Here is a 23,690-nt window from a genome sequence, read left to right on the forward strand (position 1 = left end):
GCTTCTTGTTGTAGTATTTGGTGACTAGAAAGGCCAGAAGGGGTTTGTAGGAAGTGATAAAAGTTCGACCAGCTAGAATCTTTATTCGCAGTTTATAAGGGATGAAGTCAAAATCTCTGGACTGCCTTACAACATGATCGCTTTCCGAAAGCCTGGTAGCCCAACCATTTCGACAGCTCATCCATTGGCAGAGTAGGCAGGCTGAGTGTTACTAGTATTCTTGTTACCGTAGTATCAGATCCATTATTATTTGTTTCTCTCCCACATCAATATGCCTATGTACTGTACGCTACTACGACATCCATCGTACTGCCTTAGCTACTCCCTCCAAAAAAGCCCTCTGATGCTCGCCCAGAGATTGAAAAGGAAACATGAACGAGCAATGCGGATATCCTGGATAAGCATCGTACATAACCGGCACCTTGGCAATGTCCAGTGCCCCCTTCATCAACCTGGCATCATCTCGTAGCGTGTCCAAGCCCAGCTCGGCAATATACACCTTTGGCAGAGCAAGCAATCTCGGATGCAGAAGGCAGGAGGTGTAGACGTCGTCCACTGGCGCGTTGTAACAATTGAAAAACACCTGCATGGCAGCCCGCGAGTTCACTGTCAACTCCGCATTCTCCTCATACGCCGTGTACTGCTCCTTCAAATGGTCGGGTACTGCATCCGGGTGCACGGTGATGGGCGCCAACGCCACCACCCCGCCGACCTTATCCACCATGTCTTGGTCGATCAGTCGCAGCGCCGTGCCAAAGGCCAGATTCCCGCCGGCGGACGTGCCCATCAAGACCAGTGGCTGGTTCCCATAGCGCGATAGAGCCCAGAGAGCAGCCCTCACGCCGTCATTCAGCGCGCCAGGATAGCGAGTCTCAGGAGCCTTGCGGTATTCCACGCTGACCAGGCGCATCTGGCATTGGCGGCTGATAACGCGACAGAAACCATCTTCTTCCTTGACTCCTCCCATCACCCAACCTCCCCCATGAAAGTAGAGGCCCACTGGTCCCTGGCCCGTCGCGTTAGGGGGGGTGTAGCAACGCAGCCACAGTCCATCTAGCTGGACATCCTCGGTCGTCACGCTCTCATCGGGTGGAGGAAATCCGTATCGCGTAGCTAATGTACCAGCCAGCTGTCCCCAGCCGGCCAAAACGCTGTTTAAATCCTTCCCTGGGAGACATGGGGTTTGCCCCAAATCCTCGACGAACTACAGTCACCGTTAGTCCCATTGATATGCCCTCTGCTGTCAACCGAAGCGTTACCTGCTGCCACGGAGCGGCAAAAGGGGTCTCCATCGCGGTATGGTCGTGTATCTACAGCGATATTATCATGGTCCTTGTGAAGCCGCCCTGCATCGGTACACGTATATAACCAACATCAAAGTCGGACAGCGAATTGTCGCTTTCCGAGTTCTATAACACGTCCGTTCCGCCACAATGTCAGTATAGATTGTCCTCCAGAGCACATCGCTTGTAGTAAAATCCCCACATTCGCAGCAGAGAGTACTATACAACATGCCTGTCTACCATATCGGTACGTACGAATAAGTCTCGGAGTAAAAGCGATCTCCACTAACTATCCGTTATCGCCGCCCCAGCCCTGTTCAAGCTCAAATCCGATGCCGATCCCATCAAAGTAGAGCAATGGAAGCAAGAAGCCCATGCGATGGTTGGCCAAGTGCCCGGTGAGTTGTCATCGCCCCAATTTGCCATGAGTTACAAATTTACTCATAGGGCGGTGCTCAGGACTGTTAGACTTGCGGGCGGATTCACCGACGGAGTTCACTGCCCCCTTGGCCAAGGGGTTCGACATGGCAGCTGTCGTACTGCTAGATTATCTAGAGAGTTTAGCTACATTCTTTACACATCCAAGTCACCACAAGTGAGTTTGGAGTTACCAAGTACAGGCCGAGGAGAACTGACGCGGACAGGGTGAATATTCTCTATCAAGAAGTGTGCGATCCTAAAAGTACGATTGCGTATGATATTGAGTTTTAGGAAATAACTATTGTATCCATGAGACATGGTTGTACGGGCGTAACGGCTTCTTCAAGATAGAATACCAACGGTAGACTATACTCAAGCATCAAAACCCGCTTCGCGTCGGCGCTGCATAATTGGCCGTAGTTGATCGCCTCCCCAACCATCCTCGAGGTCATCCTTAAGGTCAAAGATTCCCTCGGGCTGGACAGCGAGTGCCCGACCTACCAAGGCTCATCAGGTTAGAAGCAATAGATATACCATACTGGGGAATGCAATCGGACGTACCGTGGAGCTGCGGATTAGCAGCGCAAGCATTGGCCGCCTCCACGCAGGAGTCGACGCTTGCAAATGTCAACCGCTGTGCCATATCGATTCCTCGAGCAGCCATAGCCTTCTTCATAGGTTCAATTAGTGGTGTATCGATGAACCAAGGAGCGAGAAGGTTACAGCGCACTCCCAGCTCCTGCGTGCGAGCGCGGGTGCTGCGAAACAAACCCCGGACGCCAAACTTGCTGGCGGGATAGGTTGAGGCCTTGGGGGTGTCCATGTACGATCCGATGGAACCCATGAGCAGCAGTGACTTGTCGGGCGACAGATTGGTGCCTTCGTTTGTTGGGGAAAGACGCAGGTAATACAGAGCCAGCCACGAGGTGTAGTAGACGCCGATCAAGTTCACCTGGATGTTGCGAATATCCGGAGCGGATGGATTCACGTCTAGACGAGGCTCACCGGCGGCCAAGACGTGGTCAACCTGGTTTCCGCCTGCGAAAGAGACACCTGCAAAGGCAGCCACAATGTCAAGGGCCTTCGAAGGGGTGAATTCAATTGCTTCTTTGAAGGCCGTTACCTGACTCTCCCACGAGGTCACATCACAACAGACGTAGTGAACATGTCCGCCTACTAGATCCACGAGGATGTTCTGCCCCATCTGTAGAGGTAGGATGTCAGCAATAGTAACGTGCATACCGGCTGCTGCCCATGCTCGCGCCGTGGCTAACCCGATGCCTGAAGCACCACCAGTGATAAGGGCCCCTTTGCCCCGTAGAGTCCCCAAGTCAACAGTCGTATCCAGAACTTCCATTGCGTCGTTTAGGTAGTTGTTGCCTTCAATGTCACACCCTCTCGCACTATGCCCTTATATGTATAAACTGGCGTGATATAGTCCCCCGGGTACCGGGTCTCGGAGTGCGAAAGCGATCACTTGTCACCAGGGGGTGGACGAGGCAACGACGCAATAGTTTTCAGTATTGGATCCTACTACTAGCAGAGCAAGATCAAATCTATGTCCCTGAATTACTTGCTGGCTCCTCTTTAAGCAACTCCTCGATCATTATTTACATGTCAGCATCAAATCTGGTAACAAGCGCGCCAACGAGCTCCAAGTGAGCGAACAACGAAATGACATTGCTCACACCTAGAACTCCACTCGAAGCCCCTTGCAATGCAACGCCGTGGTCACCCTATTATCCAGCCTATGATTAACGCCGGGCTGAATTGATTTTCTGCATTTTGATAATTTCCAGAAGACTCTGGACACAGATGGCCCCGCTGCGACATTGTCAGGATGTTACTAAGCTAGTTCTTAAGCTTGTGGACAATATAGCTGCGGCATGGAAGGCCACTAGGATTTAAAATCGCGTATCATCATTGTCCACACGGTACTGAATCTCAAATGCAATCACGGCGTTGGTGGGAGATCGAACCTCCCGCATCAACACCAGCCCGTCGGAGCGACTCCGCAGCAAATCTCGTATCTCGCCCATGTTGAGGGGCGCACCATTGGTGAGCTGCAGTAAGGAGAGGTCGCTCAGACTGACAGCTGCTCGCGCCGCAGGGTCCATCGACCTTGAGACCGCCGACATCGGCAGAGTCAAAATGAGCCTCGCCTCTGAATTATTCCGCAACACGTCCACATGAGCTCTTAGCATCTGAGCTACTCGCATGGTGATTTCCATCGCTGACGACTGCGGGGATGGGGATGGGATGGAGATAAGATAGACCACCGCATCGAGGACAGGTTGTGTTGCTGTTGATGGACGGGTGCCCCAAGTGATGCGGTCGCGTAGATGCAGAGGTATGCTCGCTAGTTTCAAGGTAGACATGCCATGATTAACGACACATGGTTGATGACCGCCAGACTCGGTCTTCGGTTCTGTCTGCACGAGGAAACGGAGTGATGGAAATTGGGGAGCGAGGGCAACAACCAGTGAGGGTGACTGGGCACCCACCTACATGAGGATGAGGTTAGTCACAAGGGGTATGACACAATCGGGAGTGGGATGCGCACATGGACGACTGTTGCCATTCCCAAGCTTTGCCAGTTCATCTGAGTAAGTGTATCTTCCACGGCAGCATCCATGGCACTTGACACGTAGGAGAGGTAGGCACCCAGCTGTCGCTTCACCTTGGGTCGTTGTTGAAGACATACGGCAAAAGGAGAGTTACTTCCCACGGCGAGGTTCCATGCGGAATCTTCCGGCTGCTCTGAGGCCCCAGATCTGCGCGTCTGGGTCCCCATCGCTGACGCTGACGGAGCCAGAGTGTCCGACATGAAGAAAATGGCGTCCAGCAGGCCTGGTTGGGTCACAAACTGTTTCGACAGCACACTGTGTGCCACATGCCCCGGTGAAGGCTCACAAAGAAAGCCTATTGTAAATAGTGGTCGCACCAGTCGACGTAGCCGACATTCAGGGACTCCTGCAATGTCTGCAACGTCTTCAAAGGGTACGGATTCATCCAGAGGGATACACGCTAGCACCTGGAACTCCCCCAGCCACCGCAAGCATGCCAAAAGCTGATTCTGTACAACCCCATTAGCATCGTTCTGGGCGTATTTCATCATAGAGTGGGGGGAGGGGGGGTAGGGGGAGGGGAAGTATGCACATAGAGAGCCAACTGTCGGACAAAGTCGGCGGGCTGACCGGCGAGGGCGAATACTTGCGAGGCATTGGCAATCAGTGTTCGCTGGACGGGTCGGAGATGGTCAGGGAGCCCAGCTGAATATCCGCCAGAGTGCCCGTCTCTCGCCAGGGTTCTCGCGGCGGTGGCAATCTCCTCGGCACAGATTTCTAGATCAGTCAAGGTCATGGCTGAGGATCGCTCGTGAACATGGCCTAGAGAGGGGGATATTGAGTGAAAAGCCCACCAGCGAATCTCCGTGTGGTGCAAGGAGAGTTCTTGAACTTTCCATGGGGTTTTAAAGTTGTTGAGATTACGGGTGATCTGGGCAGGTTCTGCATTTGGCCCGTGTAGTCCTTCCCCCGTGTCAGGGAGTGCTGATCTGCAAGCCGGGCCCAATTACTGGCTCGTACGTTTATCTTTCGCAAGCCACCGGTAGCAACGGCATGCATATCTCTGTCCCATTCTTAGAATAGCTTCGCTCGGTCATATCTCAACATCGCAGCGAAACGGGCCCAGGGTTCCTGGGAGCTCATGCGGGTGCTGCAGATCTAGCTTGCAGGAGACAAGTCTTTTGTGGGTTGTCATTCCATTATCTTGAGCAGGACGCATGCATGCAGGTGGGCGGGCTGGGCTAACAGTATTGGTTGTTCTTGGTCTAATTCGTCAAAGCGAGTACGCAGTTCTCTGGTCACACGCATCAGCCTCGGTATAAACAAGGAAACGCAAAGCTAGACGATCCCTGGGCTCAGTCAGAACCCCTCAGCTGGTGACGTGAGTGTACATTTAGACCTCAGGGCGAGGCAACGAAAAGGGCGGGCTACTCTCCCAGGGAAAGCCTTCACATTGTGTCTTTTCCTGCGTTCCATTGAAGATCATACTGATTTCCTTCCTCTGGACCTCCACGATGGTAGACCAGATCTCCCCCCGGGCATCGCCCGGACCGATCCGTTCCTCCCAGACTCGCCGCGCCCGAAAGCTCCGGGATAGCTGTACGAGTTGTGCCAGTTCTAAGGTGCGATGTACCAAAGAAAAGCCGGCCTGTGCTCGGTGTATCGAACGTGGTCTTGCCTGTCAATACATGGTCTCCAAGCGGATGGGCCGCAATCCGCGCGCTCCCAGTCCCCTTGAGCCAACTCGGCGGCCATCAGAGAGTCTTCCGTCCGCCGGGTCGGAACAGGGACATTCGGCCCATAATACGTATTCTACTCCTCATGCTCATTCTCATTCTCATCCGCAACCGCATCCACCACCTCCGCCTCAACCAGATCAACCACCACACGCTCTGCCCACCCCCAATGGTAGCGGTAGCGTCTCGGCCATCTTTTCCCATCAGAGCCCCCCTCTACCCTTGGAGGCCCAGGGGCTGGGAGGAGAGTTGTCTGGTCAGGAGCAAGGCACCCTGTCTTCGCTAACGGTCGATTCGGAATTTGGGGACTCTTTGCAGTCCATCGATCACGGAAACCATGCCGATTTCTTGGCGGAGCCGACGGGGAGTCTTTTTGACGCGTTCTTGGAAGTGGGGACTCCCATGATCGACCCGTTCCTCGAGTCCGCCCCAGTACCGCCGTTTGAGACGCGCTATTGCTGCTTTTCGCTCGCACTACAAACGCTGTCCCACCTCTTCCCCCACGCCCCGCTGGGCTGTCAGCTACGGCTGACGGGTGGCGATGATAGCTCGTGCAACCTGACAACGATCGACATGGTCCTCTCGGGGAACAAGAAGGCGACCGATGTGGTCCGGAACATCCTCGGGTGTTCGTGTGCGCAGGATGGCTACTTGCTGAGTATGGTTGTCCTTATCGTCCTCAAGGTGCTGGCATGGTATGCTGCCGCAGCCGGCACTCAGTGCCCCTCGACGGCGGTAGGTGGAAATAACAGCAGTGACAGCAGCGGTAGCAGCCGGAGCAGCAGCAGCAGTAGCAACAGTCCCACCACCGTGTCCGAAGAGCGCGTGCTGCATGTACCTAGTCTGGTGGGCGGGCATTGTGTGGATGAGGAAGACCAGCCGCGAGTCGCGGCACAACTCGTTCTGAGCGAACTGCATCGAGTCCAATCGCTGGTGAATCTATTGGCCAAGCGCCTGCAAGAAGGCGGAGACGACGCAGCAGGGATGCCGGCGCACCATCCAGCGTCTCCTTTCTCCCTCTTCGGGTTCAGTGGGCTCGAGGCGAATCTCCGCCACCGCTTGCGCGCCGTGTCCTCAGACATTATTAATTTCCTGCAGCAAGAATGAAGAAAGGGCCCACCTATCCATTGACCATGGAATGACACCGGCATGATATCCGCCCCCTCGCTCACACTCACCCCCTTGCATTTGGTGCTTGTGCGCTGTTTTCGAGAGCTGAGGGGGGAAAGGAAGCTGTGGCAACTGTCATCTCACCAGGATGTGTCTTTGTCATGGTTACATTGCATACACGACCGGCCGTGAAAGGGCGAGACTGGCCGATCGATCAACACACACGCTCCACGGACGACCAGGGATCGTGCAACTTTTACGAGGTCATCGCCCGAGTAGGTTTGGTTTCTGGATTCAGCCAGCCATCATCTTTGCTCCCCACGAGAGAGCCGGGTGGGGAGTCGTCGATGTTGATATTGGTGTTAGCGTTGGTGATGGTGACGGTGATGGTCGTGTTGTTGCTTGTTTGCCTGCCTCACAGGCCCTAAGCCCTGAAACGGCCAGGATCAGGTGGGTCCGCCCGTTGTCATGATCAGCATTCCGCAAGCCCTTGCAGTGGCTTCGATCGCGTCATTGCTTCTCGTGAAGTTTCCCTCTAGAATACTCCTGATCCAACAATTTGGAATAGTCTATATACTCTAGATGGTCTATTTATTACGTTTTCGTGGTAGTTACAGTCATTGTCATTGTCAATCACCGCGTGAGAAAGAATGATATATTGTTCGCCATGGTAGACGCATCCGAGTTGAGAATTCAAAATACGGAACAGTAGTGCGCAGTATGACATGTAATTCTGACATGAGATAGCTATGCTGGCTTCAATTATGGAGTGGATTCCAACGATCCACTCTATTGTCGTATGAGCAATCTCAGCCCCTAGGATGATCAGATGCACGAGGGTGGTCTCGGACTCCGGTGGTAGACCCAGTCGGAAAGCGAAGAGTCGACGAGCAGAAAGTACGAGACTCGGCTACGCCGGACACTCGAGGATCCGGACTTTCCTAGGATCCACCTGTCCAGGAGAGAGGACGTCCATTCGTCGATCATCGTGAGTGTTGGTATGCTTATCTAGCGTCATGGTTGCCAAGCTTCAGCTGCGATGTACGTGTCCTTGCCGACCCGCTAGGAAAGCCTGCAAGCTATCGAGGAATCCTCATCGACGTCGACGCGGCGATCGTCCAATGGGATCGCGTCATCATGGCCAACAAGGCCAGAACAGAGCCTAAGCAATCCAACGATGACCCTAATGTGGGTCTGATTTTTGGATTCGAGCGACATTCGAGATGGTTTATGTACAATAAATCACTAAACAACATGATAGCTTAAATAAATCGCAGTGGTTTCCATCGGGTAAAGTGTTGGGTTTGAACAGTTGGATAAACAGGTGGTGATCTAGTAAAAAAAAAAAAGCAACACAGGAACCAGAATAAAGACCAATACCAGAGTAAGCCCACGCAGGCAGACGGTCAAGCCATTTGTTGAAGTAGAGAATGAAGTCGGGGACTACCAGTGATGTCGTGCACCAGCTGAACGTAAGACTTGTCGACAGAGAAAGGCTGGCCAACGACATTGGGGATCCAGCGTCCCACCAATTCGCACGGCTTTACATCCGCCACCCGGATGCGCTCAGACAGATATTCACGATAAGGCTCAATCTCCCCTCGTAACAGGGTCGAATGGTAGGGGATGTCGATCCCCGGGAGTGGAATCGTTGCTCGACCCCGTTCCATGCGATCCTCGCGAGACACCCGCTCCACCGTCGGGACGTGTTTCCACACCATGGCCCGTAGCTCTTGGTCCTCAATCGCTTCCGGTCGAGGGTGGCAGGAAAGGTCATCGCATAGCCTACCCAGCGTCCAAAGGGCTCGGAACTGCGGTCGGGCGAGGGGAACATGGTCAGTGAGAAGGAGCGGAAATGAAAGGATGAGGGCAGGGAGGATCAGAAATCACCCACATGGCCTGCACAGACGTATTGCTGCGAGTAAATGTTGTAGTTGACGACTTCCACGAACCAGCCGGTCTCCTGGTGAATGATATGGACAAGGCCTTTCAGACTGGCCTCCTCGAAACCTGCACCCATGTTAGACCGAGCAACAAAGAGAGGAAGATAGATATCACCTTTTCCGATCCGCGATGGATCGGCCGCCAACATACCATAGTCGGTGTGGCCGTTGGCGTCGCGCGGGAGCGCATTCTGCATCTTCAAGCCCCGGTAAAAAATGAGAGAGATGAGATCTTCAAATGAGAGGAAGGAGGCACAGGCGCCAAGGGCTGCATATTCTCCCAACGAATGTCCCGCGAACCGCGCACCCTTCTGAATGACACCTTGGGCTTTGAGCCATTCAAACTGAGCCATTTCCATCAGCGCTAAGGCAGGCTGAGCGAACTGGGTGGACATCAACAGCCCCTGGGAATAGGAGAAGGTGTACGAGGTCGAATTCGCCGCCAACCCCTTCAGGATCGGCGGATGTTGACCATCGGTCGGTGACTGCCCCATCAAACGCAGATAGTTGGCACGGACACGGCGCCCTCGCGGGCCGCCAAAATGAACAGTGAGGGTCAAAGGATTGTGTTGCACTATGTGCAAGATAGAGAAGCCTGAAAAAGTTTAGTACGAGCTACACACGTTGGGATCACAAATTTCCTACCATAGTTCTCCCACAAATGCGTGTCAGCGCGGGTCCACAACGCTTTAGCCTCCGCACAGTTGCTGTACAGTTCCATGCCCATCCCCTGTTGTTGACTGCCCTGGCCGCAGAAGACATATGCCGTCGTCTCCTGCTCGACATGGGCATCTGCCTCCGCTACACGTTCTTCCGTCCTTTCGTTGAATGCTTGCACTTTCAAAACCATATCCCCGTCCTCCATGGCCCTATGCTGCAGCTCGACCCGCAGAGGGTCGTTGGGGTGGATGGGTGCTTGCAATGTGATACGCCAACTCCGGAACCGAGATCGGTCTGCATCTCCCACGGCCCATTCGGCAATTCTGCGCATCATGGCAGAGGTTTCCATACCATGGACAATGGGGCCCGACAGACCGGCGTATCGCGCAAAGGCTGGGCACACATGGATGGGATTATGATCCAGGGAGACACGCGCATAGGATTGGCTGCGTCGAGGGGCTTGTACGGCCACAGTCGAGGTGCCCGTCCACCCAGGATGTTCAAGCTCCAGCAGCTGCGCCCGAGGCGCACCGTGGCGGTGCAGGAAGTCCATCACCACGTTCCCTATACAAGACTCACTTTCGAAGTATACGCGACCAAATGGTGTCGTTGATCCATCAGAGCTGTAAGTGAACACGAAACCGGTTACCTGTAACAGTGCTAGCTGACCGTTCTGCTGGAACAGTTTTTCGCTCTTTAATCTGAAGAGGAGCTGCTTTCCTAGCAGATCTACCGCGCGATCTTCTCTCATGAGCCACTTGCGGCTGTTTAAAATTGCACGACGCACTTCAGAGTCGACATGGACAACCATTTCAGGCTCCTCCGTGAGTTCGAAAGGGGTTTCACATGCCGGAACGGTGCCTCCCACAAAGAAGTCTGATTTGACGGTGACAACATGTTGTCCCTGGCGTTGAATGTCCGCCGACACCGTCAACATAGTTCCCCTGGGCTTCACCGCGACCGCTAGGATACGGGATGAGGTTTTGACGATATCGCCCACCCGCAATGGTTTGACGGATGGAGCATAGTGGAAGCTGATAGCGCTGTGCAGCAGGTCTAGGAAGTCGCATTTCAAAGCGGAGACCATCAGAGGCTTGGTAAGAGCAGACCAGGCGATGACCACGCAGTAGTCGATGGGTACACATCCTTGGGGGTTCCATGACTGCAGCTGAAGGGGACTGGTTTGCCGCAGTACCCTCTCGAAATTGCGAATCTTGTCCGTTGTGATCACCAGTTCTTCTCCCGTAAATTGCGAATTGAGACCCAAAAGAGAGCCCTTGTTCGGGGAGCCCAAGTTCCACAGACTCATGTACAAAGCCTTGATCCTCTCTGCCCGACCAGACGTATCCTCCTCAAGCATCCACTCCTTCGGCTTCTGGTCGACCTTGAAGCAAAAGGCAACGGTGGGCTTGGGGTTGGATGGAACGTTGGGGGCCAAGGTGGTGAACACTCTTTTTCCATCGTCAGAGACGATCTCAAATACAACCTGAGAAGTGGACCCACCATCCCCCGTGGGTGAAATCAGTCGAATCTTGCGAATCTCCGAGTCTTCAGTGTAAAGCACCTCGATAGTGTCGCCACGCTGGGCTTGGAGTGCGGCGCGAATGGGGTTAGGCAGACGAGAACCATCCCTAGAGATCGACTTGCTCATCAAACATGTCCGAGCCCACGACCTCGACAGTCCGACCACGTGCTCAAAAAGAACGTCCATTTCGGGGATGGCTCCCACTTTCTCCAACTTATAGAGCCCTCGAACCCTATTCGTCGTTACGCTGAGCCCAGGAAACGCGCTGAGGGGGCTTTTTTGCGTGATCGAGTGTCCATCGCCGATAGAACTTTGTCTTGAATCAGCTTGTAGAGCACCCACGTAATGATTACAAATCTTGTCTAAGATGTCTTTGACGGACTCATTGTCGGATGTTGAGTACTGAGCGGCCATGGGCCCTTGGATGATGAAGATTCGGTGGGCGTCCTGTCCTATCACGGCTTCTACATCTTCGGATTGCCACAATGTGTCTTTTTTAAACCAGGTCTCGAAACGCTCATCCAACCTGGGGATGAATGGGACCGGCTTGATGTCACGTCTGCTGAACAATTGCATAAGAAGAGAGATATCTTCTGGATACAGCGTGCGGTATGCTTTATCCTTCAGGCTCTCTTCGACCCGGGCGATGATGTCGAGTGGTTGTTCGCCGGGGTTGTCAATAGCGCATTGGAATCGCTCTCGAAGCAGATGAACGAAGTCCAATACTAACACCCGATATGATAGATCTACCCATCGCTTCTGGTGAGAAACGTACGTGAGATCGCACAGACGGCGGAGGACCTCGAGGTAGGTCATGTCCTCCAGCTCCACATTCTGTCCGTGTCCGTCAACAGCAAACCAGGGGCGGGCAAAGTCTTGGTTAAGACGACTAGCGATTTCTTGCCGGTGGTTGCGGAGATATTCCAAGCGCTTAGAAGTGTCTTTGATTGAAAAGACCCGGCTGTCGAGTTCTTTCCACAGCATCACTCCGCGAGTAGCGAGAACATGGATAGGTTGACCAAACTCCGAATTGACCGTCACTACACCGCCGGTAGGCTCGTGGAAAGACTTGTGCCAATCTCCATCTTCCACGCCTTCTGCATCCATAATCAGGCGTTTTGCCTGGGCCGACGTGTGGGCTTCCCGAGCCACCATCATGCGACTGCCCAGCAACACTCCGTCGAAGGGCATGCATGGATAGCCAAAGGCCTGGGCCCATTGGCCCGTGAGGTACGGAAACGTGTCCGGGCCTCCACCGAATCCACTACCTGCAATGAGGAGAATATTCGGACACGATCGGATTTGCGCGTAGGTTACCAGAATAGGTGCATGGAAGTCCTCCCAGGAGTGATGTCCTCCCCCTCTCCCTGCGGTCCATTGTAGCCCGATCAAAAAGTCAGGATAGGTACGCGCGATCTGTATGACTTGGTGAATGGCCTCGATAGATCCAGGCTTGAATGAGATGTGCTTGAGGCCGATGGACTGTACACATTCTTGAACGACCTCAGGAGAAGGGATGCCGGCGCCGATGGTGATTCCTTCCATGGGAACTCCCTGGCGCACCAGATCCTTGATGACAGAGATCTGCCAGGAAAAGGTCGTAGGTTTGGCGTAGAGAATATTGCAGGTGATGCCGCAATCCGCTGGGATGGCAGTTGCCAGACGCCGAATCTCGGTCTCGAACTGACGCTCTGTGTAGTAGCCGCCACCGGCCAGTTCGACATGATATCCAGCTTGAGCAACGGCAGCGACAAAGTCCCAGCGTACCGTAGTAGGTGTCATTCCCGCTACCATCACGGGAGGCTTCCCAAGAAGTGTTGTCATACGGTTGTGCAGTTTAGCAGTACCATCCACATCTGTACGAAGTTGTAAGCCAAACTCAGCCTCCCAGTTCACTGCATCCGCATGGCCTCCAACGGGTTTTGGTCCCGATTGACTAGTCAATTGGATCACTGATACGCCCGTTCCTCGTGTGAGCTCGTTAATCAGACTGCATGTTTGCCCAGGTCCAAAGTCCAACACGTGCGTTGCGTTCAAGCCCCGGCAAACCAGAGGCCAGTTCAACTGGTCCACGGTAATGGCGTGGATAAGAGTCGGGATTAGCTGATCTGTTTGTAGTTCTTGGAGGTTGCTCCCCGTGCCTGTGTGATAGAGGGGAGTTTTCATGGAATGGAGAGGCAACGGAACAGAGCTCAAAGCCTCGAGAACACGAGCTTGGACACCGTCCAAGTATGGGGTGTGAAATGGTGCGGATATGGGAAGGAATAGTAGGTCCACTGTAGGCTTTCGATTGCAAAACAGGATACGCGACTGATCGAGGCCATTGTCTGCTCTGATGCGTCGGACATAAAGACAGACAGCCCATAGGGATTGAGGTGGTCCCGCCAAAACGAACTTTTCGTGGGAGTTAACCAGGGCCAAATGCACCCATTGGTTACATTCTCCCAGTGCCTTGTTGACGTACTCAATTACTCCCTCAACTTGGGGGCGGGAGAGCCCCGAGATACTTAGCATCGAGGAAAGAAGTCCCTCGCCGTGTTCGATGCAATCTTGGATCATGGTATCCGAGACGGCGTAGGATGGAGTGGAGAGGTAAGCCTCGAGTCCAACCCAAAACGAGATCAGGAGCACCGTCCTGCAGGCGTCATAAAAGGTTGACCAGCTCTCGGCCTGGGTGATGGCCACCGCGGCCAATATGCCTTGGGAATGCCCTGTAGCACTATGAAGGAGGGATCGAAGTTGCCCAGGATCAAGTTCAAGCTCTCGACAAGTTGCACAATAAAGCGCCAGGCTAATCAATGTATTTAAAGGAAAGCTCCGTGGCGACAGGGCAAGAACTTCTTTGCTAGGAGCAACCTCGGGCGTAGCCAGCCATTGTCGGAGGTCGAAACCCCAGGGCTCGTGGACGGCTATTGCTTCAGGGGAAGAAGCCAGCTGCGAAAGGGTGTTGGATGCCAGGTCTAGTAGCTCATCCAGATCTGGGCCATACCGCTTGTATAACTCCAGTAGGCTTTTTAACACGTCCAGATTGTTAGACCCTTGACCCCCAAAGGCAGCACAGATCCGAGCAGCGCCTCTCTGGGCGGCCTGGATGGGGATTGATTCATGTTCCCTACCAATGGATCCCATCCTTAGACGCAAACAATCACCTTAGAGTAAAGCTGTAGTAGATAAGGGGGGTACGCAAACTTTTACCAGGACAAGGGAGAAAGAAAGAGATTTTGAGGCCTCCAGCCTTCGGCCTAGTCTGTCTGGTGCACATGATGTGCATGCACTATACAGTCCGACTGCCATTCTTCACAAGCCGAGGCGTCTTGCTTTCAGCTCAGCGACGAAAGTCGGGATTCGGGGTTCGGGCATGCAAAGTATCACTGCCCGGCGATCAACTAAGTGCTCCAGCAGTGATCCGATACTAATTGTATATGAACGCTACTCTTTCATGGTCATTAAAGCATTCCTACCCTATTCCCGCGACGTATCGCGCAGCTTGCCTCTTCGACGGAGTATCGATATGCGGCCACAGGCGATGGATGATCAATATATTGCACATCAACTATTGGTCGAGCTCCTTGCGTAATCACTCCAGCCCCTCCCGATACTGCATTGCATGGCCAGCTAATCTCACCTTCATACAGACATCAATTGGCATTCCCTGTCCGCTGGTGAGACTCTGTTAACCCTCCATCAACTATAACAATTGAAGGAATAGGACATATTAACCAGGCAATCGACGCAGGGTCGACACGCAAGAACATTTACTTGGCCGGCAGAATGCTGTTCAACGCTACGTCGAGCTGGGTCCGTCCAACATCCTGATGGGCATGGCCCAAAAAGCGGTGCAAGGCATGGTCATCCAAGGGAAGAGATTGGTAGCCTCCTCTATCCAGCTTCTCGCAAGCTCGTTAGACGCGAAGAAGCTTTGCTATGAGTATGACGAGAGAAAAGCGCCAAGTGTACCGCAAATCACCCTGGACGTCCCTACCCCGGAGCTACCGCGTCTTGCCAACCCTCCCTCGATACCCCAAAAGCCCAAAGTTACGCCTGCAAGGGCTCCAAAGATCGTGATCGACGATGTGGCGCTATCTCGAGTGCAAATTGTTCAGGCTCTTGTTGCCAGAAAGCTGAAGACGCCAATTGCTCAGCTTCCTACATCAAAGTCAATCAAAGAGCTGTCGGGTGGTATGGCCATGTTTCCTACGCGCAGCAGTGCCCTATGTCTGACAGCATCTTCCAGGTCGGTCTTCCCTGCAGAACGAGCTTGTGGGGGATTTGCACAACGAGTTTAGCTCCATCCCGGATGCACCAGAGCAGATCCTCCTGCGAGACTTTGGCGACGCCAGCCCGACAGTGCAACTGGGAAAAACGTCCTCCGCGGCTGTTGCCAAACTAATCTCGTCCAAGATGCCTAGCGATTTCAACGCCAACGCTATTCGAACCCACCTGGCAGGCAAGTGGGGTCTGGGACCCTTGCGACAAACAGCAGTGCTGCTCTACGCCATTGCGTCAGAACCCCCATTGCGGTTAACTTCATCGAGCGCAGCGGAAGAGTTCTGGGACAAGATTTCATCCATGTACGCCGAATCATGTGACATCACCCTCCGCCCGAGACAAGACACTATGAATGAAGACGCTGTGGCTTCCTCGGCGGTTGATCCAGAGGTGGTAGCCGAGTTTTCCAAGGCGCACCGGAGGCTCGGGGTTCAACAGTTTCAAGCGCTAGCAGAATACTTACAAATTGATTTATCGGGGTCTCAAGCCTCTCAGTCGGATGCATTGGTGGCGGAATGTCAGCAGAAAGTCGATCTCTGGACGGCCGAGATGACCCCTGAGTTTCTCGCCGGGATAACACCAATGCTGGATGTAAAGAAGTCGCGGCGCTATGGCTCGTGGTGGAATATGGCACGGCAGGATGTCTTGGCTTTCTATCGTCGCCCTTCCTACAGTGAATTCGTGGACGACGCCCTGGGCTTCAAAGTTTTTCTCAATCGTCTCCGTACCCGAGCCGATGAGGCCCTGCTCAACATGGTACGTAGTCTTTCCTGTGATGCCTACTTCAAGCAAGGTTCTTTGCCCGGATATCATGCTGCCTCACAACTCCTTGAGCAAGCCATCACATCCACAGTGGCGGATTGCCCGAAGGCACGCCTCATTCTCCCGGCGGTGGGCCCCCACACCACCATTACGAGGGACGGCAAGATTGAATACACAGAGGCACCGCGCCCGGGAGTGAGTGGCCCCACTGCGTACATCCAGTCGCTCCGCCAAGACACATCTTTCATTAGTCTCAAGTCAGCCGACGTCGATACTCAGATCAACCTGACCGACGCTTTGATTGAGGCTATGTGCTTAGCACTCCATGATGGGATCTGCTTTGTTGGTAAAACCTTTCTGGTGACGGGAGCGGGTCAGGGGTCGATAGGAGCGGGTGTGGTGCGGCTATTGTTAGAGGGAGGAGCCCGAGTACTGGTGACAACGAGCAGGGAGCCGGCGACGACAGCCAGGTACTTCCAGCAGATGTACGGTAATCACGGCGCAAAGTTCTCCGAGCTGCGGGTAATACCTTGCAATCTAGCCAGTGCCCAAGATTGCAAAGGGCTGATCCAGTACGTCTACGATCCCCGCAGGCTAAATTGGGATCTGGATGCCATCCTTCCCTTCGCTGCCGCATCCGACTATAGCACCGAGATGCATGACATTGGGGGGCAGAGCGAGCTGGGCCACCGACTAATGCTGGTCAATGTCTTCCGCCTGCTGGGGCATATCGTCCACTGTAAACGAAATGCAGGGGTTGACTGCCATCCGACCCAGGTGCTGCTCCCACTGTCACCAAATCACGGCATCTTTGGTGGCGACGGGATGTATCCGGAGTCAAAGCTAGCGCTTGAGAGTCTGTTCCATCGCATCCAATCGGAGTCTTGGTCAGACCAGCTATCTATCTGCGGCGTTCGCATCGGGTGGACCCGGTCGACCGGCCTAATGACAACCCATGATATCATCGCCGATAAGGTCGAACAACACGGAATACGCACATTTTCCGTGGCTGAGATGGCATTCAACATCGCCATGCTGCTAACCCCCAAATTTGTGGCCCATTGTGAAGATGGACCTTTGGATGCCGATTTCACCGGCAGCCTGGGAACATTTGGTAGTAGGCCCGGTTTCTTAGCCGAATTGCACCAGAATGTCCAGCTGGCGGCCGAGGTGATTCGTGCCGTGCAGGCCGAGGATGAGCATGAGAGACTCTTGTCTCCGGGAATAAAACCTACCCAGCAAGCACCCGTGGCCCCAATTCACCCCCGCAGTAGCCTTTGTGTAGGTTATCCCCATCTCCCCGATTATGAGCAAGAGATTCGTCCCCTGCTACCGCGTCTGGAAAGGTTGCAAGATCCGGCCAACGCTGTGGTGGTGGTTGGGTACTCGGAGCTGGGGCCATGGGGTAGCGCGCGGTTACGGTGGGAAATGGAGAGCCAGGGCCAGTGGACTTCAGCCGGCTATGTCGAGCTTGCCTGGCTGATGAACCTCATCCGCCACGTCGACGATGAATCCTACGTCGGCTGGGTGGATACTCAGACCGGGAAGCCAGTGCGGGATGGCGAGATCCAGGCACTGTACGGGGACCATATTGACAACCACACCGGGATACGTCCTATCCGGTCCACTTCGTACAATCCAGAGCGCAGGGAGGTCCTGCAGGAGGTCGCCGTCGAGGAGGATCTGCCCGAGTTTGAAGTATCTCAACATACCGCCGACGCCATGCGCCTCCGCCATGGGGCTCACGTTTCCATCCGGCCCAGTGGAAATCCCGACGCATGCCGCGTGAAGCTTAAACGAGGCGCTGTTATCCTTGTTCCCAAGACAGTTCCCTTTGTTTGGGGATCGTGTGCCGGTGAGTTGCCGGCTGGGTGGACTCCAGCCAAGTACGGCATCCCTGAGAACCTAATCCATCAGGTCGACCCCGTCACGCTCTATACGGTTTGCTGCGTGGCTGAGGCATTTTACAGTGCCGGTATAACTGACCCTCTTGAGGTCTTTCAACACATCCACCTCTCGGAACTAGGCAACTTTATCGGATCCTCCATGGGTGGGCCGACGAAGACTCGTCAACTCTACCGAGATGTCTACTTCGATTATGACATCCCGTCTGATGTTCTGCAAGACACTTATCTCAACACACCCGCTGCCTGGGTCAATATGCTGCTCCTCGGCTGCACGGGGCCGATCAAAACTCCCGTCGGCGCATGTGCCACCGGAGTCGAGTCGATCGATTCCGGCTACGAGTCAATCATGGCAGGCAAGACCAAGATGTGTCTTGTGGGTGGCTACGATGATCTGCAGGAGGAGGCATCGTATGGATTCGCACAACTCAAGGCCACGGTCAACGTTGAAGAGGAGATCGCCTGCGGTCGACAGCCCTCGGAGATGTCGCGCCCCATGGCTGAGAGTCGCGCTGGCTTTGTCGAGGCGCATGGCTGCGGCATACAGCTGCTGTGTCGAGGTGACATCGCCCTAAAAATGGGTCTCCCTATCTACGCGGTCATTGCCAGCTCAGCCATGGCCGCCGACAAGATTGGTTCCTCGGTGCCAGCACCGGGACAGGGCATCCTAAGCTTCTCCCGTGAGCGCGCTCGATCCAGTATGATATCCCTCACATCGCGCCCGAGCAGCAGTAGCAGCACATCATCCGAAGTCTCAGACAAATCATTCCTGACCTCAATCACGTCGATCAGCAACCCTGCTCCCCGCATACAACGCGCCCGACCAACCACTGATATGGCTCCGCTGAGAGCAGCGCTCGCCACTTGGGGGCTAACTATCGACGACCTGGATGTGGCCTCATTGCACGGCACCTCGACGCGCGGCAACGATCTCAATGAGCCCGAGGTGATCGAGACGCAAATGCGTCATTTAGGTCGCACTCCTGGCCGCCCTCTGTGGGCCATCTGCCAAAAGTCGGTGACAGGACACCCTAAAGCACCAGCGGCCGCATGGATGCTCAATGGATGCCTGCAAGTACTCGACTCGGGGCTGGTACCGGGTAACCGCAATCTGGACACGCTGGACGAGGCCCTGCGCAACGCGTCTCATCTCTGCTTCCCTACGCGCACCGTACAGCTACGTGAGGTCAAGGCATTTCTGCTGACCTCATTTGGCTTCGGACAGAAGGGGGGCCAGATCGTTGGCGTGGCCCCCAAGTACTTCTTTGCCACGCTCCTACGTCCCGAGGTTGAGGACTACTATCGTAAGGTGAGGGTTCGAACCGAGGTTGGTAATCGCGCCTACGCCGCGGCGATCATGTCGCAGGCGGTGGTGAAGATCCAGACGCAAAACCCGTACGACGAGTACGATGCCGCCCGCATTTTCCTCGATCCCTTGGCGCGTATCTCCCAGGATCCGTCGACGGGCGAGTATCGGTTTCATCCCGATGTCATACCCGCCCTCGACAACGATACTCTGCCATCCCCCGGCGAACCTGCCGAGCTAGTGAAGGGCATCTCCTCCGCCTGGATTGAGGAGCAAGTGCGACCGCATATATCTCCCGGTGGCACGGTGGGCGTGGACCTGGTTCCTCTTGCCTCCTTCGACGCATACGAGAACGCCACCTTTGTGGAGCGCAATTATACGGTGAGGGAGCGTGAGTGGGCCGAAAAGAGCGCGGATGTGCGCGCGGCCTATGCCAGCCGGTGGTGTGCAAAAGAGGCGGTGTTCAAATGTCTCCAGACACATTCACAAGGCGCCGGGGCAGCCATGAAAGAGATTGAGATCGAGCATAGTGCTAACGGCGCACCGAAAGTCAAGGTATGAGATGTTTGATCAATTGAGATCCATGCATCACTGACAGACAACAGCTCCGGGGTGCTGCACAAACAGCGGCGCGGCAGCGAGGATTGGAAGGAGTACAACTGAGTATCAGCTATGGCGACGACGCGGTGATAGCGGTGGCGCTGGGGCTGATGGCTGGTGCTTCATACTGACTGGGCATCGCCAGATTTGAACCTAATGATATCCCATAGACCTCGCGTATCGTACAGAGTATATAGTAGTAAAGGTTGATGAACTTGTGCGTCGAATGTTCCAGGAATCGATTCGAGTAATTGGCTGCTAGTAGTCAGGAATGGATCCAAGTGGCGTCAATCTGAGTCCGTACTTAACCGGTTATTGGTACCGCGTACGTAGTAATATTTGGATGGTGGAGAAGTTGTCGTGATGGGCGAATTGACGCTCAGGGCGTCGAAGTGGGGCGACGGTTACAGAGGGCGGTGTGGATACTGCCTGGCCCATTACTCTGGTTGGGTTAGTGGCCTTGGTGAGCCTGAGGCTGCTCTCCGCCCCTAACTACGAACTGGGATTAGTGTCTATGGTATACTCCTGGAGGGAGAGCGGAGATAGAAACCAAAGGGACAGCTCAAACCCCCCATGGCTTTGAATTGGCATGAACTGAACATACAATTTCAGGAAAGTGGTATGATTATACGATCGCGGAAACATATTGTTCAACGTTGCAGACTTTCGTATGCTACTACTTACTACTAGTACCGGTCGTATCTTTCGATTAATCGGCATTGTTACTGTAAATATATATATAGGTCAACCCTACCAAGTTGAAGTAGACGGGGTTCACCCCTTCGCAATGAGACAATACTGCTGATTTTGGGAGCTGTTCTTCAGGATGTAATTAACTGCACTACGAGTGTCTGTATCCCTCTCACCTAAGTTCTCTTGGTGTAGTCGTATCGTCTGTGAGTACACCTGTAGTTATTTTGCGGGGTGGAACGGGGGTGATGTGGGTGGCCAATATATTCAGGCACCAACCATTGGTACCTCGGCGTTCCTGTGGCCGGACGCGTTCGCTTTCTCCGGTTGGGTTTCATCGCCCCCTCTACACACATCGATATTTCCGTCACGGGTCCACAAAACAAACGTTGCCTTTCAATTTGATTTTATCTAACGAGAACCTAAACAGACGGAACGGAAGAGACCGAAAAGGTTATACACGACCCCATCGAGCCAAAGCCGCCGCGACACGAACACAGGACCCCATCGCGCCTTTCTGGACCAGCTCCACGTCAGCACGCTTCTGCTCGTCTCAGAAACATATGACCGCGCTTCGTCGCCACTAGTATCCTACCAAGAGAGTTGAGATCCATCCGTGTGGATAACGAAGTGTCCCGATGTAGTTTCCTTGGTCGCTTCGTCAATCTACCACCCCAACGTTAGCCCACGCAAAGAAGAAGGCAATGATCATACCCGAGCACAGATGCCTGCCACACTGTCTGCGACTGTTGTTGGGGCCTGCGGACGGCCCATCAGCCGCGCTCCTTGGTCCCCCATATCGGTTTGGACATGTCTAGCATGCTTCGGTTAGCGAATATACGTTGGCACAAAATATTCGAACGATGATTACCCTGGATCGATGATGAAGGCCGTGAGCCATTTGTTCTCAAAGTGGAACTTGCGCACCATGTAGTTGGCCGCCAGCTTCGACACTCCGTATGCCGTCAGTGGGGCCCGCGCGTAGTCGTGCATGTTGGTGATGGTGCTGATTGGGGCACCGATCAAGACAAACTTGGCCTGTTGCTTGGACTGCTGCAGCATCAGGCGGGTTGCCTGAAACAGGAGGACCGGAGCATACATGTTGACCATCATGTGCGCCTGGAGATGTTCGAGAGGCATGGTGGACGCGGGCCCAAAGTTCGTCGCCATGGCCGCATTGGCAACTACCACGTCCAAGTGCGTCACCCCGTGTTCCTCCCGCAGGGTTTGGACGGCTGTCTGGGCATCGGTTTCCGAGTTGCAGTCCAGCTGCACCACGATCATCCGACTGCCTTCGGCGATGGCTAGTGTCGAGAGCGCCGGCGTAGCGGTGGCGACGTTGCGCACGCAAGCGATCACGGTGCTCTTGGGACGTTGGAGAAAGGCTTGAATCAGACCTCGTCCGATGCCTGCGTGTTATGAGTAAGACCTCGTAGGACCTCTGATTCGATTGACTATACCTCGGCTGGCCCCGGTGACCAAATACACCGTCTCAGTCGGTCCATCCCGGCATGGCGTAGAGAGCCTCTCTTGATCGTGCTGGCTAAGTGATCCGTTCATTATGTTACGGCTTTGAAGAGTACTCAAGAAATGCTAAAGCCACTAAAGGACCCATGATAGTATCCCATTATATATGGCGGTTTGTTGGTCGCTGGCCGAGTTGGGCCGCTGGGTGGCAGGCATTTGATGGTATGCCAACGAATTCGATCCCCGTCCTGGCGACTTCCCCCAAAACGAAAAAGGAAAAGGCCTATCTGATGATATTGGCACATCTAGCACGCTAATTCCCAACTGAATACCAGAGATCTGCTTATGTCGACTTCGAGTAGCCTATGTGGTATCTACTCGCAGTGAAGTCACCAAGCAGTGACGGACGTGCGTGGCCACAACGAGTCTATTGCATGTTATTCATGTGGCAAGAAGTGCCACTTGATAGATCAGATCATGTCCGCTCGACTTATCAGTCGCTGACCGTTAGGGTCTTGCATTCGGTTGCGACTCACAAGTGACAAACGTTTGGGTCAGCCCGAATTTACTAGCTACAACCATAGATATCCGAGTACTACGGGCTAGTATCTCCCGTAGCTCTGCATGGTCAAGACCATCACCATCAGTACCGCATCATGCCACACACTCCCAGCATTCCCATCACCGAGCCGGCCAGTGGAAAGAGGGCTCGCACAGTATTGAGCCAATCCCACTTTTTTACCAATCTCACGCTCTCTAGCAAGCTAATCTCCACATCACCTTTCTCAAACTGATCCTCAGCGAGGAAGAGGGCTGTGTTCGTAGCGTTCATGAACATCCACGTGTAGGGCACCATGCTCACCGTCGTGACGGCGGCGACCATCCAGTGATGCCAAGGTTCACCGACAGAGTACTTGGCCCACGCCGCATATCCGTACAGGACCCCCGTCACAAAAGCGATTCCGGGGCCTTTACGATGGCCGCTGTAGAAAATACGGCTCCATTGGTGCACCAGCTGGGCCGGCTGCTGGGTGGTCTCGATAAGAGTGGGAATGGTGAGCAGGTGGAGGTTCATCATGGCTCCTGCATCTGATTAGCTGCTTCCCAATCCTTCAATGGATGTAGACACGGGGAGATACCCGTCAAAAAGGACCCCGTGAGGACGGCGACATATTCGGTGCCCATATTGTTTGTTCTGGTAAATATGCGGGTGAAAGAGGCGTGGACAGCTGACTCTCCATCTGCAGGGAGGAACACGTTCTTTATTTCTTCTTTTGCCCTCGTGTTTGCCTAAGATCGGTTAAGATCCCCTCAATGGTTCTGTGTCGGGTACGCGAGGGAGATTGGGGGTGGCAAAGCCCGTGTCGGAAAGCGAGCGAGACGCAGATGCATCGGAGAAAGGCAACGGAGATCCTGCGTATGCTGTCATGGAGATCATACAGGCTCTC

General features: G+C 54.2%; 8 protein-coding genes across 8 annotated transcripts; 3 read left to right on the plus strand and 5 right to left on the minus strand.

Moving 5' to 3' along the window:
* Positions 1-62: 62 nt before the first annotated feature.
* On the minus strand, positions 63-1,477 carry BDV37DRAFT_196539 (alpha/beta hydrolase). Its single transcript, XM_032079784.1, has 2 exons — positions 1,260-1,477; positions 63-1,204 (listed from the first exon to the last, which is right to left on the minus strand). The coding sequence occupies exons 1-2, from the start codon at positions 1,290-1,292 to the stop codon at positions 293-295; spliced, it is 945 nt and encodes a 314-aa protein (XP_031938111.1). The 5' UTR covers positions 1,293-1,477; the 3' UTR covers positions 63-292.
* Positions 1,478-3,282: 1,805 nt separating this feature from the next.
* Positions 3,283-5,425, minus strand: tpcD (trypacidin cluster transcriptional coactivator tpcD). Its single transcript, XM_032079783.1, has 4 exons — positions 4,863-5,425; positions 4,267-4,779; positions 3,392-4,207; positions 3,283-3,288 (listed from the first exon to the last, which is right to left on the minus strand). Exons 1-3 carry the CDS (start codon positions 5,064-5,066, stop codon positions 3,608-3,610), a joined length of 1,317 nt encoding a protein of 438 aa, XP_031938112.1. The 5' UTR covers positions 5,067-5,425; the 3' UTR covers positions 3,283-3,288; positions 3,392-3,607.
* Positions 5,426-7,195, plus strand: tpcE (Zn(II)2Cys6 domain-containing transcription factor tpcE). Its single transcript, XM_032079782.1, has one exon. The coding sequence runs from the start codon at positions 5,785-5,787 to the stop codon at positions 7,111-7,113; it is 1,329 nt and encodes a 442-aa protein (XP_031938113.1). The 5' UTR covers positions 5,426-5,784; the 3' UTR covers positions 7,114-7,195.
* On the plus strand, positions 7,196-7,598 carry BDV37DRAFT_196548 (uncharacterized protein). Its single transcript, XM_032079785.1, has one exon. It carries the CDS (start codon positions 7,278-7,280, stop codon positions 7,542-7,544), a length of 267 nt encoding a protein of 88 aa, XP_031938114.1. The 5' UTR covers positions 7,196-7,277; the 3' UTR covers positions 7,545-7,598.
* Positions 7,599-7,785: 187 nt separating this feature from the next.
* On the minus strand, positions 7,786-8,425 carry BDV37DRAFT_256699 (uncharacterized protein). The gene has a single exon (XM_032082865.1). It carries the CDS (start codon positions 8,370-8,372, stop codon positions 8,196-8,198), a length of 177 nt encoding a protein of 58 aa, XP_031938115.1. The 5' UTR covers positions 8,373-8,425; the 3' UTR covers positions 7,786-8,195.
* A 5-nt stretch (positions 8,426-8,430) lies between these two features.
* On the minus strand, positions 8,431-15,002 carry BDV37DRAFT_256708 (acyl transferase domain-containing protein). The gene is made up of 4 exons (XM_032082867.1): positions 14,880-15,002; positions 9,705-14,817; positions 9,175-9,654; positions 8,431-9,126 (listed from the first exon to the last, which is right to left on the minus strand). The coding sequence occupies exons 2-4, from the start codon at positions 14,371-14,373 to the stop codon at positions 8,996-8,998; spliced, it is 5,280 nt and encodes a 1,759-aa protein (XP_031938116.1). The 5' UTR covers positions 14,374-14,817; positions 14,880-15,002; the 3' UTR covers positions 8,431-8,995.
* A 63-nt stretch (positions 15,003-15,065) lies between these two features.
* Positions 15,066-20,216, plus strand: BDV37DRAFT_274173 (uncharacterized protein; the record flags this gene model as incomplete). Its single annotated transcript, XM_032085184.1, has 3 exons — positions 15,066-15,423; positions 15,479-20,040; positions 20,091-20,216. 3 exons carry the CDS (start codon positions 15,066-15,068, stop codon positions 20,214-20,216), a joined length of 5,046 nt encoding a protein of 1,681 aa, XP_031938117.1.
* Positions 20,217-21,366: 1,150 nt separating this feature from the next.
* BDV37DRAFT_274174 (uncharacterized protein) lies at positions 21,367-23,317 on the minus strand (the record flags this gene model as incomplete). The annotated part of the gene is made up of 4 exons (XM_032085185.1): positions 21,367-21,441; positions 21,490-21,589; positions 21,647-22,044; positions 22,994-23,317. The coding sequence occupies 4 exons, from the start codon at positions 23,315-23,317 to the stop codon at positions 21,367-21,369; spliced, it is 897 nt and encodes a 298-aa protein (XP_031938118.1).
* Positions 23,318-23,690: the final 373 nt, after the last annotated feature.

This window comes from Aspergillus pseudonomiae, assembly GCF_009193645.1.
Source record: "Aspergillus pseudonomiae strain CBS 119388 unplaced genomic scaffold BDV37scaffold_73, whole genome shotgun sequence".
In the NCBI taxonomy this organism is placed as follows: domain Eukaryota; kingdom Fungi; phylum Ascomycota; class Eurotiomycetes; order Eurotiales; family Aspergillaceae; genus Aspergillus; species Aspergillus pseudonomiae.

Excerpts from the sequence above, each read along its gene's own strand:
- BDV37DRAFT_196548 (XM_032079785.1), top strand. The coding sequence starts at position 7,278 with ATGGTTACATTGCATACACGACCGGCCGTGAAAGGGCGAGACTGGCCG.
- BDV37DRAFT_256708 (XM_032082867.1), bottom strand. The coding sequence starts at position 14,373 with ATGGGATCCATTGGTAGGGAACATGAATCAATCCCCATCCAGGCCGCC. Across the intron at positions 9,655-9,704 it reads GCATTTGTGGGAGAACTATG|GCTTCTCTATCTTGCACATA; the intron begins GTAGGAAATTTG and ends AAACTTTTTCAG. Across the intron at positions 9,127-9,174 it reads TCCATCGCGGATCGGAAAAG|GTTTCGAGGAGGCCAGTCTG; the intron begins GTGATATCTATC and ends ACATGGGTGCAG.
- BDV37DRAFT_196539 (XM_032079784.1), bottom strand. The coding sequence starts at position 1,292 with ATGGAGACCCCTTTTGCCGCTCCGTGGCAGCAG. Across the intron at positions 1,205-1,259 it reads TTGCCGCTCCGTGGCAGCAG|TTCGTCGAGGATTTGGGGCA; the intron begins GTAACGCTTCGG and ends CGGTGACTGTAG.
- tpcD (XM_032079783.1), bottom strand. The coding sequence starts at position 5,066 with ATGACCTTGACTGATCTAGAAATCTGTGCCGAGGAGATTGCCACCGCC. Across the intron at positions 4,780-4,862 it reads TCCGACAGTTGGCTCTCTAT|AATCAGCTTTTGGCATGCTT; the intron begins GTGCATACTTCC and ends GGGGTTGTACAG. Across the intron at positions 4,208-4,266 it reads GAATGGCAACAGTCGTCCAT|GTGGGTGCCCAGTCACCCTC; the intron begins GTGCGCATCCCA and ends ATCCTCATGTAG.
- tpcE (XM_032079782.1), top strand. The coding sequence starts at position 5,785 with ATGGTAGACCAGATCTCCCCCCGGGCATCGCCCGGACCGATCCGTTCC.
- BDV37DRAFT_256699 (XM_032082865.1), bottom strand. The coding sequence starts at position 8,372 with ATGTTGTTTAGTGATTTATTGTACATAAACCATCTCGAATGTCGCTCG.